The 20,518-nt window shown below is 38.8% G+C and overlaps 1 protein-coding gene across 1 annotated transcript in view; it reads right to left on the bottom strand.

The window, feature by feature from the left end:
• Nucleotides 1-4,487: 4,487 nt before the first annotated feature.
• Nucleotides 4,488-20,518, bottom strand: part of LOC115214050 (all-trans retinoic acid-induced differentiation factor) — a 30,369-nt gene continuing 14,338 nt past the window's right edge. The window contains exons 3-7 of the mRNA XM_029783090.2: nucleotides 17,004-17,078; nucleotides 15,442-15,513; nucleotides 12,925-13,043; nucleotides 8,729-8,826; nucleotides 4,488-4,616 (exon numbers count right to left, since the gene is read on the bottom strand). Coding sequence (XP_029638950.1) covers nucleotides 4,512-4,616; nucleotides 8,729-8,826; nucleotides 12,925-13,043; nucleotides 15,442-15,513; nucleotides 17,004-17,078 — 469 coding nt within the window. The 3' untranslated portion in view covers nucleotides 4,488-4,511. The remainder of the gene's footprint in view (nucleotides 4,617-8,728; nucleotides 8,827-12,924; nucleotides 13,044-15,441; nucleotides 15,514-17,003; nucleotides 17,079-20,518) is intronic.

Consider the following 20,518-nt stretch of genomic DNA (forward strand, 5'->3'; position numbering starts at 1 on the left):
CGTTTACAGCTATTACACACTGTCTGGGTAAGGAGACACAATCATAAACACATGTGGTATAGTAGCTATAACATCTGCTTCGCACTCAGAAGGTTGTGAGTTCAAACTTTGCCAAAACTGTGTCTTTTGTGTAACCCATGTGAGCATGGATGTTAAATGATGATGACTTTATATATATATGTGTGTGTGTGTGCGTATGGACAACGGACATTAAATGATGGTGATGATGGGCTTCTTTTAGTTTCCATTTTCCGTTCACAAGGCTTTAGTTATCCTGGGGTTGTAGAAATCACTTGCCTAAAGCTCCACACCGTGAGATTGAACATAAAACCATGTGGCTGGGGAGCAAACTTCTTAGTATAATGTCATGCCTTCTTGTCACCAGCTCTTACCTCTATCCAAGCAAGATGTCAGTACTGGTTCCCTCTATGCTTTACATTAAGCAATAACTACTTTCTACTCTGAAAGGAAAATGATTTTGCAGGTATGGCTGTGTGGTAAGAATTCTGCTTCCCAACCACATGGTTCTGAGTTCACTTCCACTGCATAGCACTTTGGGGAAGTGCCTTTTACTATAGCCTCAGGCCAGCCACAGCCTTGTGAATGGATTTGGTAAACTGAAAGAAGATCATAAGAAAAAAAGAATCAGTGACTTTCAGTCATCTACTATCAACATTCTTTCCTCTTGATGGGATCCAGTTCTGTGATAACAAATAGTGTCTTAAACATTTTCAAACCAGTGGAATCATCCTTCTCCAGGTCTCTGAATGCAGCTGGTCACATGAAGGAAGAAAGTAAGAAAGAGTGAAAGAAGAAAATCTACCCCTGGTAATTTACTAATCAACCACAAAAGTATAAAATGTAATTTGGACCATGGCAGGATTTAAACTCAGACACAAAGAAACTAAATGAATGCAACAAGGTACTAAAGCCAATGCTCTAACGACCATATTAACATGACCATGCAATATCTTTTAGTATAAAGACCAAAGTTAAATGAAATGAAATGCAATCTGAGAAACACTACGTCCACCAAGCTGGACATTATCTAACATCCGTTTTCCATGCAGGCATGGGTTACATGGTTTGACAGAAGCTAGTAAGGCCAAGAGCCACACCAGATTCCATTGTCTGTTCTGGCATGGTTTCTGTGGCCGAATGCCTTCCCTAACATCAACCACTTTGTAGATTGTACTGGGTGCTCCTTATGTGACACCAGCACTGACAAAATTTAAATGCTTTTCGCCACAGAAGTTCGCTGATATTTTGATATTTCACACGGCATGAATTAAACCAGCATATTATTTAGAAAATTAGTCTATTTTTTAAGCCAGAACCCATCACTGGTCAATGAACAAGGTTTTGCTTCAAGTCAAAAAACAGGTATTAATGTCTTTGTGCATGATTTCTGAACCAAATCAAGGTCAAGCTAGTTTCCTGTCATGTAAAGCTGGAGTTGAATTTTCTCTCCATGTTTTACATTAAGTAATAACTACTTTCTATTCTGAAAGGAAAATAATCTTGCCAGTATGGCAGTGTGGTAAGAATTTTGCTTCCCAACCACACGGTACCGAGTTCAGTTCCACTGCATAGCACTTTGGGGAAGTGTCATTTATATAACCTCAGGCCAGCCAAAGCCTTGTGAATGGCTTTGGTAAACTGAAAGAGGCCCATTGTATGTGTGTGTGTTTATGTGTATGAGTCTGTGTTTATACCCCACCATTGCTTGACAACTGATTTTTGCATCCCCGTAACTTAGAGGTTTGATAAAAGAGATTGATAGAATAAATACCAAGCTTTAAGGAAAATAAGTACTGGAGTTGATTCATTTGACTAAAAGTTTAAGGCAGTGCCCCAGCATGGCCACAGTCTGACACAAGTAAAAGACAGAAGATATTAAACATGTTTTACATGATTCAGTGGCCATACTGGTGCACAGCCTTGAAGAATTTTTTGTCAAATGGATCAACTCCGGGACGTTTTTTAAGTTCAGTACTTGTTCTATTACACACGTTTGGTGAACTACTAAGTTACTGGAACACACCAACACCAGTTGTCCAGCAGTGGTGAGGGCAAAGACTTACACACACACACATATGTATGTGTGTGTGTATGTGCTTATATACACATACACACACGAGGGGCTGCTTTCAGTTTGTGTCTACCAAATCCACTCCAGGATTTGGTTGGCTCACAGATATAGCAGAAGACACCTGCCTGAGGTACCATGCAGTGGGACTGAACCTGGAACCATGTGGCTGGGATGCAAACTTCTTACCACACAGCCCATCGGCACCAATAGATAATATATTACTTCTTATATTGTCTATTCAGGGTTACATTACTTCTGTTACTTCAATTTATCCTATATTATTTATTTCTAAGTACTGGACTGTTTCAAATGTACGAAATATCATAACTACACAATACATACTGGACTTTAATTTACTTAATTTACACCAGTCTGGAAGACATTGACCTCCTGGAAACTGTTCAGAGACATGCAACCAAGCGGACACCCTCCATCGGGCGTCTACCATACTCTGGATGCCTTGTTTCCTTGGGCACAGATACATTGAAGCGCCGACGTCTGACAACTGACTTGGTGAACATCCACAAAATTATTAACCATCATGCTAATAAGCACCTCAAGCACCTTTTTGGAGCTCCATGTGTTTAACACTTGTGGGTATGCCTACAAGGTCAGAAAACAGCACAGCTCCATGACTTTCGGAAACATTTTTTCCACACTCAGAGTTGCTGAAGCATGGAACTAACTACCTGCATCAGTTGCTGACTGCAGAAACATTGCATCCTTTAAAACCTCCATGCTTCCTGAAATTTGCCAACACTACAGGTGATATATTCCTCACCTTCATACACACATGTATATCATGACTCATACACTGTTCACTTTCTTGACTTTTGTACATAATTCTATGTTCTGTACATGCACCTTTGATGAGTTGTAGTACACCTGAGCACTATATTCTTTTATTCTTGTATGCGTTTCAGTCACTTGACTGAGGCCATGCTGGAGCACTGCCTTTAGCCAAGCAAATCGAACCCAAGACTTATTCTTTGTAAGCCTAGTACTTATTCTATCAGTCACTTTTGCCAACCACTAAGTTACGGGGACATAAACACACCAGCATCGGTTGTCAAACGATGTTAGGGGGACAAACACAGACACACTAACATATATATATATATATATATACGACGGGCTTCTTTCAGTTTCCATCTACCAAATCCACTAACAAGGCTTTGGTTGGCCCGAGGCTATAGTAGAAGACACCTGCCAAAGTGCCACACAGTGGGACTGAACCTGGAACCATGTGGTTGGTAAACAAGCTACTTACCACACAGCCACTCCAGCACCTACATACGAATTTCATTATTATTCCATCATTACTGAAAGGTGACATTTCACTCTGCTGATACTCCAAGAGTCACATTTAGCAAACTACATGCATAGATCTGTTGACCGTAAATTTTTCTGGATGTCTCTTTATTTGCCACTTTCAGATTAACCACAAACAAATCAATTCAGCAAATATTTTCTCGGAACTGTATAACAAAAAAGCTTGCTACAACCAAACTATTCTATTAAAAAGTATAAACAGAAACATGATGTGCCATTTGAATGATACCGTATAAGAACAACAGGTCCAAGATAAACAGCATTCGGCAAAATGGAAAAAGGCTAATTTTGAAAAATACTTTACCAAAAAGAAAAAAAAGAAAAGTAAAATAAAAGTATTTTCTTCATCATTATATTTTATTTATCAACAATAATTTTGGAATGTCAAAAATACATTACATATTATTATAAAATATAATATACCTTATAAAAATGTATAATATACGTATATAAAAATAACAGTATTTAAATCAAAAGTAGAGATATCTGGCATTTATTTGAAAATAATAATAATAATAATAATAATAATAATAATAATCCTTTGTATTATAGGTAAAGGGCCTGAAATTTTGGGGGAAGGTTTGAGTAGATTATATCAGCCCCTGTACTTGACTCCTGTAAATAAGAAAGGATAAGTCAACCTTGACAGTATTTGAACTCAGAACATAAAAACAGATAAAATGTCGCTAAACATTTCGTTCCTGCTGCTGCTGATTCTGCTAGCTCGCTGCCTTAATAATAATGATATTAATAATAATGATAATAAAACAATTTAATATAGGCACAAGGCTTCAAATATTATAGGAGTTGTGGGGAAGTGTAGACCCCCCCATAACAGAAACCCCTCTTGTCACATGACTAGTATGGTATGCACCTTCTCAAACTGCATCTGCGTGAAAGGCAAAAATAAGGCCTAGCAGAATTTCAAATCTGAATGTAAATAAACACCAATATACCAATTTCATCAAACCCTTACCATTTCCACCAATTTCATCAAACTCATTCAGTTGGTATTACTCCTCCCACCCCTACCCCCCTGGTTTACATTGTTTATTTTTCACTTTTTTTCTTTTTTGTTTCTTCCTTCTTAAAGTGTCCCAATTTTCCTTCTCTCTGTAAACCAGAATACAGCTGAGACTAAAATAACTCCGGCAGCAGTTGAGATACCATAGACATCCATAGGGAAGTGACCCTGCAATGAAAAACAAAGACAAATTAACTCATTTGACACTAGGAAATTAAACCACGAGCTTAATGAGACACAAAAGAAAACATTGAATTCATTAAGACTTCCATTTTTTATTATATTTCTAATGAGTAGACTGCTTGTGTCTTAAATTAATTAACAATATAAACTAGACTGTCACTTTACTATCATCATTTTAACACCCACTTTATCAGGCTTGCACAAGTCAGATGGAATTTATTAAGGGAGATTTTCTACAGCTGGATGCTCTTCCTGTCAGTAACCCTCACTGGTTTTCATTCCCCCATGGCCAAACATATTTTCATGGAAGGCTGGAAATGGATGACACTGCTTTATAAAGCTGTCCTCGTCCATATGCATCGCAAGTCCATAACCAGTGCAGTGTTTTTTCTTGCACACAGCATCTGATTCCCCTTAATCCCAGCTTTCCAATCAGTACCTTTCTACTATGTCTTTCATGAACATCCAACAGAGTATGCTTGCTTCATGTTTGTTTTTATGACCATTTTCTCGTATTGGTATGGGTTAGAGAAGTACTTTATTGAGGTATTGTTTTGTAGTTAAATGCCCTTCCTGTCACTAACCTTTACTTGTTTTCCATATAAGGGATATTTTATTCCACATGTCTTTGAAGGGGCAAAGTCAGTATAGGGTTCACTGATGGGAAATGGCAACAATGTCATCACTAGTAGCTCAATGAGCCATGGAGGAATGCAAGTGTAAATAGACACAATATACACATATATAAACATACATATAAACATGCACACACACTCACATATGTATATATATATATATATATATATAAACATGTAAAAAGCACCCACTACACTCTCGGAGTGGTTGGCACTAGGAAGGACATCCAGCTATAGAAACACTGCTAGATCAGATTGGGGCCTGGTGCAGCCTCTTGGCTTCCCAGACCCCAATCGAACTGTCCAACCCATGCCAGCATGGAAAACGGATGTTAAACGATGATGAGGATGACACACACACACATTCTCATTTAACATCCATTTTCCATGGTGGCATAGGTATAAAGATACACACACACAAACATACACGCACACAAACATACACACACACATACATATATATACAAAAGCAGGCACACACACATATCATCGTTTAACATATTTTCCATGCTGGCATGAGTATAAACATACACACACACACACACATATATACTTTTTGCTCGTTTCAGTCATTTGACTGCAGCCATACTGGAGCACCACCATGAAGGGTTTTAGTCAAACAAATTAACCCCAGGACTTATTTTTGTTAAAGCCAGGTAACTATTCTATTAGTCTCTTTTGTTGAACCACTAGGTTATGGGGAAGTAAACACAGACACAAAGGCGCGCACACACGCACAGTCGTCGTCGTTTATGTAAATATGTATTACAGGCTTCTTTCAGTTTCCATCTACCTTAGCCACTCACAAGGCTTTGATCAGCCTGAAGCTATAGTAGAAGATATTTGCTCAAGGTGTCACACAGTGGGACTGAACCTAGAACCATGTGGCTGGAGAGTTTTCTTACCATACAGCCACGCCTGTGCCTGAAAACTGAGTCCAAAAATAATTGTTGTGCTTTGCAATCCTGTAGGTTCAAGTTCTGTCCCACTGTACATCACCTTGGACCTGTGTCTTTTACTATAGCCCCAGGCTGACCAATTCATGGTGAGTGAATTTGGTAGCTGGAAACTGTGTGGATGTCTATTGTGTATATACATACATATACATACATGTATGTATATATGTGTGTGTGTCTTTGTACTCTGCTACCATTTGACAACTGGTGTTGGTTTGTTAACATCCCCATAAGTCAGTGGTTCGTGTAAAAAGTGAGATGGAATTAGTACCAGGGCCGATTTTGTTCAACTAAACCATTAAAGCAGTGCTCCAGCCTGGCCACAGTCCAATGAATGAAACAAAAAAAATCAAAGATAACTTAAATTTCCTTCTTAGCGGGAGAACAAAAAAAAAAAATAAAATAAACCCTGGAGGCAATAGTTATAAACTCTGAAAGAGAAGGGGAGATAATTTGAAGAAATTCGGAAACAAACTCTCAATGTTAGTTCATTATCATCATCATCATCATCGTTTAACGTCCGTTCTCCATGCTAGCATGGGTTGGACGGTTCGACCGGGGATCTGGGAAGCCAGAAGGCTGCACCAGGCTCCAGTCTTATCTGGCAATGTTTCTACAGCTGGATGCCCTTCCTAACGCCAACCATTCCGTGAGAGTAGTGGGTGCTTTTTACGTGCCACCTGCACAGGTGCCAGGCGAGGCTGGCAACGGCCACGGTCGGATTGGTGTATTTTACGTGCCACCGGCACGGAAGCCAGTCGAGGCGGCGCTGGCATCGGCCACGAGTCGGATAGTGCTTTTTACGTACCACCAGACCAGGGATCCTGGCTGGTTCAATTCGATTTGCTTGCCCCAACATGTCTTCACAAGCAAAGGGGGTTGGCATGGGTGCCTGTCGTCGGATGAGGTTCTATATCGACTTCGCTTGCCTCAACAGGTCTTTGTGTCCAAGGGAGGAAAGGCATGCATAAGTGGGCTGGGCTCACTTGTCCTGCCTGGTCTTCTCACGTACAGCATATTTCCAAAGGTCTCGGTCGCTAGTCATTTCCTCAGTGAGGCCTAAAGTTCGAAGGTCGTGCTTCACCACCTCGTCCCAGGTTTTCCTGGGTCTACCTCTTCCACGGGTTCCCTCAACTGCTAGGGATTGGCACTTTCTCACACACCTATCTTCATCCATTCTCGCCACATGACCATACCAGTGCAATCGTCTCTCTTGCACACCACAACTGATGCTTCTTAGGTACAACATTTCTCTCAAGGTACTAACGCTCTGTCGAGTATGTACACTGACGTTACACATCCATCGGAGCATACTGGCTTCATTCCGCACGAGCTTACGCATGTCCTCATCTTTTATATCAGTGGCTCTCAACCATTTTTAGTCTGTGGACCATTTTGATTCTTATAACTAAATATTATTAAGAATTGTACGAAGTGGAAAAATTGTTAAAATATTTTGTGTATTGTAAGAGTATAACCAGTTTATTGCACGTAAATATTTTAACAACAAAACCTTATATGGACTCCAGTTGAGAACCACTGCTGTAGATAGGGAAAAAAAAAAAGACTGAAGGTGTTTGACCTAGTGGTCAGTTTATGACCATAAGATTGAGAGTTCAATTCTTGGATAAGGTACTGTGTTGTCCTCTGACCAAGACTCTTAATTTCACCTTGTTCCAGTTTAATTAGCTGTTGTACAGCAAGGGTGCTTGTACAACCCACTCTCATAACCTACATGTTCCAACTGGATCAAGAGCAAAGTGGCTGAGAGGACGTTCGAATCTTCTCTCAGCTACATAAGAACCAAAAACAATTAGTAAAATCATGGTTCGTATTACCAAGACATACTTGCTCACAGTTGAGGACTGGTTGTACTATTTCTGTTTGGTCTTTCTTTTTGACTAGATACAACTATAGACACGTTTCAGTCTATTAAACCTCATCATCATACCAGAGTTTAACCAAACCTACCAATAAATTTTTCTATAAAAATTATGAAAATTCATAAATCGGTCATATGAGTTATTTCCCTTAGCTTATCTTATTTCCAATATAAGCAACATTTGTTCAGAATTTCTTTTATTCTTTTACTTGTTTCAGTCATTTGACTGCGGCCATGCTGGAGCACCGCCTTTAGTCGAACAAATCGATGCCAGAACCTAGTCTTTGCAAGTCTAGTACTTATTTGTACTGATGCTGGTGTGTTTACGTCCCCGTAACTTAGCGGTTCGGCAAAAGAGACCAACAGAATAAGTACTAGGCTTCCAAAGAATAAGTCCTGGGGTCGATTTAAGACGGTGCCCCAGCATGGCCGTAGTCAAATGACTGAAAAAAGTAAAAGTAAAAAGAGTAATGAGTGTCACTTAAGCCACTGATTCAATGAGTGAAGTGTAAGGAGGAAGGGAGAAATGCAGGGTCACAAGGCAAATTGAAGCAAGACACACACAAAAGTGTTTTACAAGAACACAAACGAGAAAGGAAATGATTTCAATACTGATATACGTACAGTTCTTTTGCATTTATAGCCATAATAACCTGGATCACAATGGCATTCGGCATAACCTGGTCCTCCTTTTGTGCAGTTAGAGTTTAAGGGACAACTTACTGAAAATTAAAAAGAAAGCAAGAAATCAATAAATAGTAGGGTAAGCAATCCCTCGCCATCAAATTACATCAGAATTCATATATGAAACTGCCCACTTGTAGATTAAAGTTACTGACCCCCTACCATGGGTCGACCCCGAATGAGCAGATTTACAATCAAAACACTTCAGTGAATAACTATCACGTTTTTATTTCTAGACTACATTATCTAACGTGCTCTTCTACTTTTCAAGATGTGGAGTATGGTTTGCGAGAACTTTAGCTGCAATTTCTAGCAGATTACAAAAAAAAAAAAACTACGTTTGTATGCATGCTACCTGAATTTGTAAAATTAAAGATTCATCATTTTTTTCAGCACAGATATGATTCTAACAGGTTTTATGCAACTTTAATTTGCCCTATTCTTAAACAGGTTCTCTATTTATGCATTAGAAAATAACAATCCTGAAACAATTACATACACACACACACCATCATTTTCATTTCCACTTTTCCATGATTGCATGGATCAGACTGAATTTACTGATGCTCATTTTCTACAGCTGGATGCCCTTCACGCTAGCCCTCAACTGTTTCCAAGGAAGGTAAAATTTTTCTCTAAGACCAGATATGTTTTCACAGATGATTGGAAATGAAGGACACTGCTTGTATGACGGTGACACTTGTTTACAACTATACAGCAAGGAGACAGTATCTCACAGACACACACACACATCAGTCGAATAAAGTTAAAACATGGTCTGGTTTCCATATTTTTTTTTTAAATACCATGCTAAAAAAACCTGAAATTCAGACAATGTTTTAAAATTATTCAACTGATATATTATTCTATACACATTTACACAAATTCGGAAAAAATATATATATATTTTTGCTTTGTTTGTTCCTTCTCGAGCCACGCCTGGCTCATTGGGGCCAGTTTCCCAGTTTCCTTGGCGTATAGGTTCCCCACCTGGACAGGACGCCAGTCTGACACAGGTGAGCTGCAAGATGCAGGAGGAAAGAGTGAGAGAAAGTTGTGGCGAAAGTGTCAGCAGAAGTTCGCCATTACCTTCTGCCGGAGCCACATGGAGCTTAGATATTTCACTCATAAACACACACATCACCTGTCTAAGATTCAAACGTACCATCCCTCGACTGCGAGTCCGCTGCTCTAGCCACTAGACCATGTGCCTCCACACGCACACACATATATATATACATATATATATATATACTAACATACACAGAGGACAGGCTTCTTTCAGTTTCCATGTATCAAATTCACTCACAAAGCTTTGGTCAGCCTGGGGCTGTAGAAGACACTTGACCATCTCATATATGAGGCTAATCAGCAAATTTAGAGACTGAGGAAAATAAATAATATTTGCAACTGAATTTCAATTAGCTTTTGTCAATATATTTAAAACAAACATTCCTTATTTCATTTTCCTTCATATAAATGGATTGAGCTGGAGGAAAGGGTCCTCGGAGAACAGAGAGACTGATGACCATCGTGGTTAATGTTCATTGTGCAAGAAAACATGTACACTGTAAAAATTCTAGAAAAGTGATGTCCAAGGAAAGAAGGACTGGAGGGGCTGATCGGTGGATAGACAAGTGATTTGGGTGTTCTTGGATAGAAGTGGAACAAGACTAACCAGTTTCAAGCAGTAACAAATGTGGAAAGAGAGGAAATAGGACATCTGTGAATCAGGGGCTGATGAAGGACTCCATGTCAGTCTGCCAAGTGGTTGGCCACTGGACACAGTCACTGAGGACCATGAAGAAACTCTAGAGAAGGTAAGTAGTTGTTGGTCTCTGAAGAAGAAAGCCAGCTTTTGTGATGCAGGGTCATCATCATCATCGATTAACGTCCGCTTTCCATGCTGGCATGGGTTGGACGGTTCAACTGGGGTCTGGGAAGCCCGAAGGCTGCACCAGGCCCAGTCAGATCTGGCAGTGTTTCTACAGCTGGATGCCCTTCCTAATGCCAACCACTCCGTGAATTTAGTGGGTGCTTTTTACATGCCACCGACACAGATGCCAGATGAGGCTGGCGAACGGCCACGCTCGAATGGTGCTTTTTACGTGCCACCGGGACGGAGGCCAGGCGATGCGGCGCTGGCTACGGCCACGTTCAGATGGTTCACTTACGTGCCACCGGCACTGGTATCACAACTACAAATTCCATTGATGTTGATCGATTTTGATTTTCACTTGCCTCAACAGGTCTTCACAAGTAGAGTTTTGTGAAATCAAATCTAATTACTCAAAGGCAATTCTCCTTCACCATTCACTGGTATTAATTGCCAATCCGTTTATGCTATTTTGATAAATAAGGAAAAGAAGGAACTACAATATGGTATGTCAATTTTTTAGAAATAATAGTGAAATTATCCCAAATCACAGACTATTATCTCAAAAAGGGAAGATGTGTATCCAGGTTAATGTAGACCTGGATAGGCTATGATTGAACCAATGGTTGTGAATCTTGCCACTAAGAAACTCTATTATTTAAATGAAAATTGAACAGTTTGCATCTTCAATAAGTTGATTTTATTAACACCAAACTCATTTTCCCAATTTCTTCTCTCATTTGAAATATTTGAGTAACTGAATAACTAAATGTAACTGAGTAATTACATATTTTCAACTGCAGCCTTTTGAAATTATCTTAAACAGTTCACAAAGCCTCAAGGTACAACCTACAGTCTACAGCTCAATGTTGGGAACAGATGACTTTATCAAAGATGAGGTAATGATGGCCTAATGGTCTTCATTCACAGATCTACTTGATCAAGATTCACCTGAAGCCACACAAATTATACAGATCCACACATCACACCTGAAAGTATTTTAGTTTCTATCAATCTATATATCATCATCATCATTGGGACATCTCTTTTCCCTGCTTGCATGGGGTCAAATAGTTTTATTGTGACAGATTTTCTGTTAAGTTAAGTTAATTTTTGGGCTCAAAAAGCAAAAAGCAAGGCCATGTAGGGGGACATGGAGTTATGTACAGGGTGGTGTTCATGCAAAGAGTTCAGGCCATTTCTGGTCAAGAGAGACTTTGAACCGAGCGGTCGTCGGCATCTTCACTATCTCGTCCGGCAGCTTATTCCACGGATCCACAACCTGGACGGAGAAAACCCCTCTCCTTCGATTGAGATGAAATCGTTGCAGATAGAGCTTTTCGGAGTGACCTCACAGCCGACACTCTGGAGCAGGAGTGAAGAACAGCTCTTTCGAGAGGTTACACTTTCCGCTTATGATGTTGTGAGCAAGAATGAGATCACCACAGCGGCGGCGTTTTTCTAGAGAATAAAGGTCGAGCGTCTTCAGCCTTTCTTCATAAGACAAATGCTTGAGACCAAGAACCATGCGGGTAGCCAGCTTCTGGACTCTTTCAAGATGATGTATGTCTTTGAGGAGATAAGGAGAAGAGACTTGAATCCCGTACTCCAATATGGGTCTCACCAGCGAAGTGGTCTGGTACCTTTCCTGTCACTAACCCTGACCTGTTTCCAAGCAAACTAATATTACCCCATGTCAAACATGTTTTTGCAGAATATTAAAAAGGAATGACACTACTCCTATAGCAGTGACACTCATTTATAACTATCACACAATGTCAAGACAAAGGGACACACAAAAACATAGAAATATTTATCATCATCATCAGTTAGCATCTGCTTTGCATGCTAGCATAAGTTGGACAGTTTGACAGGAGTTGATAAGGTTGTGGGCCACACCAGGCTCCATTGTCTGTTTTGGCATGGTTTCTACAGCTGGATGCCCTTCCTAAAGCCAAACACTTACACGGCTTTTTTCAGTTACCATCTACCATATTCATTCACATGGCTTCGTGCAAAACAAAAGCTAAACTACTGGAGTCACAGACTACATATCTATAAATTCAAAACACACATAGCAAGACTTGCTTTATTCCAAGGCGAAACGCATATCAGCTTCTTTCAGGCAATTTAACACAAACGAAATTTGACACTTTTACTTCGCACATGAATGATTAACAGTACTTTGGTAATCCAAAGCCTTCATGCTTGGGAAGAAAAGAGGAAATTAAAGTAGGTGGGGAAAAAATTGATTCCTTACAATTGTAAAATATACAGGTATTAACTTGGTCCATGCATTCAACATAATCTGCATGTACTGTAATATTATCCCACATGTCAGCACCACCAGGGCAGGAACTGTTGATATTTGGAAGAGATCTTCAGAAGTAAAACAAAAAAAAAAGAAAATATTAATAATTAATTATATCATGATAATTTCGAAGAAAAACGTTAAAAATCATGAGGAGGAGGTGGAAAATGAAGGATGAGGAGGAGGAAGGAGAAGATGAAAGATGAGGAGGAGGGGGAAGAAGAGGGGAGGAAGAGGAGGTGGAAGAAGAGGAGGTGGAAGAGGAGTAGGAGGAAGAAGGGGAGGTGGAAGAAGAGGAGTAGGAAGAGGTGGAAGAAGAGGAGTAGGAAGAGGAGTAGGAGGAAGAAGGGGAGGTGGAAGAAGAGGAGTAGGAAGAGGTGGAAGAAGAGGAGTAGGAAGAGGAGTGGAAGGAGTAGGAGGAAGGGGAGGTGGAAGAAGAGGAGTAGGAGGAAGAAGAGGAGGTGGAAGAAGGGGAGGAGTAGGAGGAAGAGGAAGTGGAAGAAGGGGAGGAGTAGGAGGTGGAAGAAGGGGAGGAGTAGGAGGAAGAGGAGGTGGAAGAAGGGGAGGAGGAAGAGGAGGTGGAAGAAGGGGAGGAGGTGGAAGAAGAGGAGTAAGAGGAAGAGGAGGAGGAAGAAGTGGAGGAGGACGACGACAAGTTTCTTTGCAGCCAAACAGTTCCAGATTTGACACTGACTCTGCAGCACGCGACAGTAACCCTTGATTAGTACCTTGTGATAAATGAAATAGCAAAAGTTTAAAGTATAAAAATATGTGACACCATGCTCTGCTTCATGTCTATTTGGGAGCATAAATGTGAAGGAAATGCAACGGAAAGAGACAAGCTTTTGTCATGTTACCAACGATATTCATTTGCTATATTAAGTTTACTTTCTTTTTGAAAAGGATTAAAATTAAAAAAAAAAAAAAACAGTAAACAGAACTTCGACAAAATGGTTACTAAGTGTGATGGTATCAGATCTTGTTTTTCTTTTTGTTTTTTTCATTTCACGAGATAAAAACGGTTGCTTTGAAGCAAACAGGGAAGCGGGGGGGGGGGATCACAGCAGTGAAGGGAGGCTACTCTTGCATGTTGCAAATTCAACTGGTTTAAACAACAGTTAGGATATAATACTTTTAATATATCTTCTATCTAGTCGGCGAGTTGGCAGAAACGTTAGCAAGCGGGCGAAATGCTTAGAGGTATTTCGTCTGTCTTTACGTTCTGAGTTCAAATTCCGCCGAGGTCGACTTCGCCTTTCATCCTATCGGGATCGATAAATTAAGTACTAGTTGCGTACTAAGGTCGATCTAATCGACTGGCACCCTCCCCAAAAATTTCGGGCCTTGTGCCTAGAGTAGAAAAGAATATATCTTTTATCTTTTATCTATTACTTGTTCAATAAGTCAATATGATTGAGTTAATAAGATGCTATTCTTTGAATGCTCCCTACCCCAGAAAAAGAAAAAAAAAACGGAAAGTAATGTCAAATATGACAGGATTTGAACCCAGAACATAAAGACATGTAAATGAATACACAAGTGTCTGATGTATTCTCAACTTTGCTGTCTACAACTACTATGAAGGTGAATGGCTTAGTGGTAAGGGTATTCAGCTTGCAATCATAAGGTTGTGAGTTCAATTCTTGGTGGCAGCATGTTATGCTCTTGAGCAAGACATTTTATTTCATGTTGTTCCAAAAACGAATAGTACCAGTAATTCAAAGAGCCATCCTTGTCACACTCTGTGTCATGCTGAATCTCCCTGGAATCTACATTAAGGGCACACGTGTTTGTGGAGCGCTCAGCCACTTGCCCATTAATTTCACAAGCAGGTTGCCCCACTGATTGAACCAACTGGAACACTCATCATAACTGACCGTGTGCCAGTATCTAGAATGGCCTTTGTGAAATTTTAAAGAACATCTTTAACAGAATGAGGCAATTGGATGCAACTGTTTTCACACTGAAGACATGGCATGGATGAGTGGACTTTCAGTATGTTTTGATGACAGTACTGTTTGGCATTGAACACACACACACACACACACACAATATAAGGATACAGACAAAAAGAGTGGAAGAGAGAAACATTACAATCTATTAATGGAACACTTTCCCTCTTGTCATACACAGGGAAATAAATAGACAAATAGAGAAAGAGAGAGAGAGAGGATGAGGGAGAATGAGAGAAACATTTAGAACGCCTGATGTCAAATATGTCACTATCAAACCAATGATGCCAAATTGGCAAACTGGTGCCAAAACAGCTGTGCCAAAACATCTCACAGCCCATCTTTAATATTCATAAAAACGTTTGTGGTTTTTACTTTTTCTTCTGTGTGTGTGTGTGTGGTGTGTGCATGTGCACGTGTGCATGTGTGCCTAAAGAGAATTAATTATCAGTGGTTCCCATTTACAAAGTAAAAAAAAAATTCAGATTCCAAAATTGAGAAAATTCAAACTTACAAATAATTTAATGATTTCAGACCAAAGAAATCTATTTTTTCATAGCTTGTAAATTCATTATTTTCTAATGTTCTGCAATAATAAAAAAAAAAAATTATATCTTAAAAGTTATATAGAATATATCTTAAAATTTATGACTGATATTGTAAAAGCAATATTTGCATTATAAGAAATTTAATTCATTTTCATTGTATCTTGGTAGGGTCATTATGCCAATAATAAACACACACACTGGCTCTATTTCACTTATCTTTTGTCTTTTAATTGTTTCAGTCATTAAACTGCAACCATGCTGGAGCACTGTGTTGAAGAATTTTAGTTGAAAGTATCAACTATAGGACTTATTTTTTTAAAACCTGAACTTATTCTATCAGTCTTGTCTACTGAACCACAATGTTACGGGAATGTAAACACCAACACCAGTTATCAAGTGGTTGATGGGGACAAAGTCACACACACACACATTTACAATAATGGGCTTCTTTCAGTTTCCGTCTCTCAAATCCACTCACAAGGGTTTGGTCGCCCGAGGCTATAGTAGAAAATACTCGCCCAAGGTGCCATGCAGTGGTATTGAACCTAGAACCATGTGGTTGGGAAGCTAGCTTTTGACCACACAGACACTTCTTTCTCTTATTTGTCAATATGCTAACATTTAACCAATTAATCAATCGTTTCATTACTCAATCAGACAGACAATCAATCAATCAGCTAGGCTTGTCAAAGTCTTTTCATCATCATCCATAACCTCTTCAATGCCCACATTCTTATTCACATCCTTACAAATATAGCACCTGTAAACTGACAGAAAAATAGACAGACCCGAAACAGACCTGGAGTAGAGCTGGCTTGTTATTGATGAGATTGCAAGTGGCAATGAAAAGACATTGAAAAAGCCTACCAGATTGCTTGACTGTCCAAATGGTTAATCAAACAATCAGTTAAATATTTAATCAACTGACAAATAAAAATAAAGAAGTGAAATACAACTAGTGCATGTGTTTATTATTGGTATAATGACCCTCCCAAGGTATGAGAAAATCTCTTTCAACACATGAGTTCACATTAAGAATCACCCAAAGAACTCTGTATAGTGGTTGGCATTAGGAAGGACATCCAGCTGTACAAAAAGAAAATCATGCCAATAGACAGTGGAGCTTAGCAAAGTACCAGCTCCTGTCAAACTGCCCAACCCATGCCAGATGGATGTTAGATAAAGATGATTGTGGTGGTGGTGGTGATGGTGATGATGATGGTGATACTAGCAAACAAAATACAAAAACAAAAAATTCATTTTCTCTTTCAGCATAGATGACGTATTAATTCATGTTTTAGCTCATGAAGTTTTAATTACAATCCACAGTATGTATTTCACTGTGTATTTAATCAATTTATAAGAATTCAACATACATACAGGAGTGTATATAAACCCTTAAAAGAAAAATAAATAAGCATTTGCAACAGAAGGAAATTACTTTTTATCTCGAAAAAAGCCCAAAACCAGAGCTAAGAACCAACCCTAACAAGCATTGAAGAGATTGTAGCCACTTTAGGAAACTTACAAAATGTCCATGTCTAAATATTCCTCAAACATTTTGCCGTGCAATTCTTTTATTTTGCAACCAGTTAAATCAAGTCTGAAATGAAAAAATAAAAAAATATGAGTACATTTACAAAGAAATATTTACATATAAGCATCATCATTAAAGTTTTTTATGTCTGCTTTACCATTCTTTCATGGTTGCACAAGTGTTAACCATCAAAAATGCACATGCAAGCATACACAAACTGTCTAGTTGCTTACGGGATATATGAATTTACCACAAATATCTACATATAATACTCTACCATTTATAGTAGTGGTTCCCAAACTTTTCCAGGCTGCCACCCACTTGACCCCCAGGCCACATTCCTAGTGCTCCCTCACCCTCCCCAGCACAAATATAGACCACTTTCTGCAGCAAATTCAAAACAACTTTATTTCACAAATAAAACATAACACTAATTAAACTATTAATTTTTTTTTTTTACATCTATCACCTCATTTTGGCCACCACATTATCAACCCACTTTTTTTCAACGCCCTAAGGATCTTTCCACAGCCCCCAAAGGGGCAGTACTACCCACTTTATAGTATGCATCTCAATTTTCAGACCTAAATTTTCTCAAAAACCTTACAATCCCAAAAGTAGACAAGTTACAATAATCCTTCGTCTATGTTCTGAGCTTGTAGGCTTAGTCTGAGAGGCCAGATCCGGCTAGTTTGCACATAAGATAGGTAGAATATTTTGGCCAGGTAATCCAATCATTCTTTTATTTGTTTCAGTTATTTTGACTGCAGCCATGCTGGAGCACTGCCTTTAGTTGAACAAATCAACCCCAGGACTTATTCTTTGTAAGCCTAGTATTTATCCTATCGATCTCTTTTGCTGAACCACCAAGTTACGGGGACACAAACACACCAACACCGGTTGTCAGGCGATGGTGGGGGGATAAACACAGACATACATATATACATTTTATTTATATATATACATACACGATGGGCTTTTTTCAGTTTCCATGTGCCAAATCCGCTCACAAGGCTTAGTCGGCCCAAGGCTATAGTAGAAGACACTTACCCAAAGTGTCACACAGTGGGACTGAACAAGGAACCATGTGGTTGGTAAGCAAGCTACTTACCACACAGCCACTCCTGCCCCTCATGTATGTGAATGGCAGTTAATACAGTGAATTATCTGTTGCTCATGATAATTTAGTTTAAGTAGTATCAAAGCCAATTTTCAAAACAAGAAGGCTATAACCAATAGAGTAATCTCAATTTTTATGGATCATGGGTGATAGATTCAATCCACTACCTGATTTCAGACTGTTACCACCAGGCACCTTCGCTGCCTTTAACAGAGTCCGCTCTAGTTCAGCATTCGAGCCAGGTCTCTGAATTAAAGATACATTCCTCTCTCAGTCCCTCACACCAATCTCGAATGGTCTTGTGAAGGGTCATGATATGCTTACATCCTGAATTCAGAACATCAAGGGAGGCAACTCTATGCCATCTGTTCGATACATGTTCAAGTGGGGACAAACATACACACAATTTTAAATATACACGAGTGGGGACGGGGACAGCATTCCACACAGTTTCCATCTATAAAATTCACTCTGAAGGCATTGGTCAGACTGGCACTACAGTAGAAGACACTTGCCAAAGGGTGCTGGACAACGAAACTGAAACCAAAACCATGTTTTTGGTTTCAGTTTTAAATGCCAGAAATACATATTTCTGACATTCAGAGAAGGGTATAACAATTATCTCAACACCAGAATTTATTTGACTGGTTCTAAATTTTAAATTGATTGCAGTGGGATTTAAAATCAGAGCCTAATGAGCTGTGATTAAATACTACAAAGGTAAATTCAAAATTTCCTATATATAAACATAATTATAATTAGGGCTTAGCAAAATTGCTTCACCGAATACCGAAATTTACAAATAGCAGTTAAATATTATTCTACTACCATAAGATATCTCTCAGATTTGATGGACTAATAGCGGTACATAAGCTGACTTAAAAAATCTCTAGCGAGACTTTTTATTGATGTACCTGAAGAGACCCAGAACAGGTCGAAATGTGTTGTACCCAATAAAGTCTATTACACATTCCAGCTCCTATTTTATTAATACTATATATATATATATATACATACATAAGGATAAGCATCTTAGAAGGGGTCCATGGGAAAACTCATTTAAATAAACGTGTTGGAAACCACTGGTCTAACCCATCACTATGCTGGTATTTTATTTTATCAATCCCAATAGGATAAAAAGCAACATTAACCTCAGCAGGACTTGAACTCAAAAAGTAGAGATCATCATAATTATTAATGTCCACATCCATGCTTGCAAGGGCTTCAGTTGCCTTTAAAATGTGATGGGGACGAACCAACATTTGTTGATTCTTAAAAGAGCATGTTAGTATTCCTTATGGTGCCTTTCCCAGACCCTATCACATAAATAAAATTTTACGCTAATTAAATTTTATATATTCAAATGAAGTTCAGATATAAAAAACAAAAGTAAGATCAAAAATAATTTATTATATCAAATAAACAAAAAATAAAACATAGATATTTGGACAAAAAAATAAAGTAAATCTGTCTTTCAGAACTTTGCCGTCAATAAATAATTTAGCAACTTCATAACTGATCTTTTTGAAACCATTTCTACAAACATGGCATACTAGAAAATGATTCAACTTTTGCTGAGACACAGTCAATCACAACCAAGTTCTGAGTCTCTGTTGAGTGCTAAAAGATCTTTCAGCTTCACAAGAACTGGTTGGAAACACTAAAAGTAGCCTGAGCAATCGCTCAACATTTGGAAACATGCAACAGACTTCTGGATGCATTTCACTGAATATTTTACGGTGATCCTTGAGAGATGATCCACTATGATGATTTCTATAGAAAAGTATTTCATTCCTTAAAGAAAATTCATCAAGTTCTGGATACTGCATGATCATTCAGCACAAAAATTTCCACTGAGTAAAATATTGCTCAGTTTTTCATAATCTGCTAAATCCTGTGAAAAAAAAAAAAAATTCAAATTTGCTATTGCAGTATCCACTACCTGCAATTACTGCACTCTGCAATGATCCCAAACAGTGCAGTGTTGATATTTTAATGCATCTCCTTCCTGGTATCTTTTAGGAACTTTTCATTGCCTGGGTAGCTCTAAAGGAGAAATATTGACTTGATAAATAATTTTTTCTGCTGTTTTGAACAGCTTCTGAAATTTTCTTCACTGCTTAGACTTTTTAGCTCCTCTTGCACCACTTTGACACTAGGCAATGTGCCACCTAGATTGTTAGTGGTACTTTGTTTTTTTAATTGGGAAAAAGTAGTGGGGACAAAAGATGGTTTGTCCCTAATTCCTGAAAAAATGGGGAGGGGACTTGTCCCCTGGTACCCTCCTGAAACAAGGCCCTCGCCTGTATGGGCCAGGCAGAATTTTATGAAGCAGATTTTTTTTTACAGCCTAAATTGTATTTACTTAATTGACTATGGGCCCCAT

The sequence above is a fragment of the Octopus sinensis genome, linkage group LG7 (assembly GCF_006345805.1).
Source record: "Octopus sinensis linkage group LG7, ASM634580v1, whole genome shotgun sequence".
NCBI classification, from domain to species: Eukaryota; Metazoa; Mollusca; class Cephalopoda; order Octopoda; family Octopodidae; genus Octopus; species Octopus sinensis.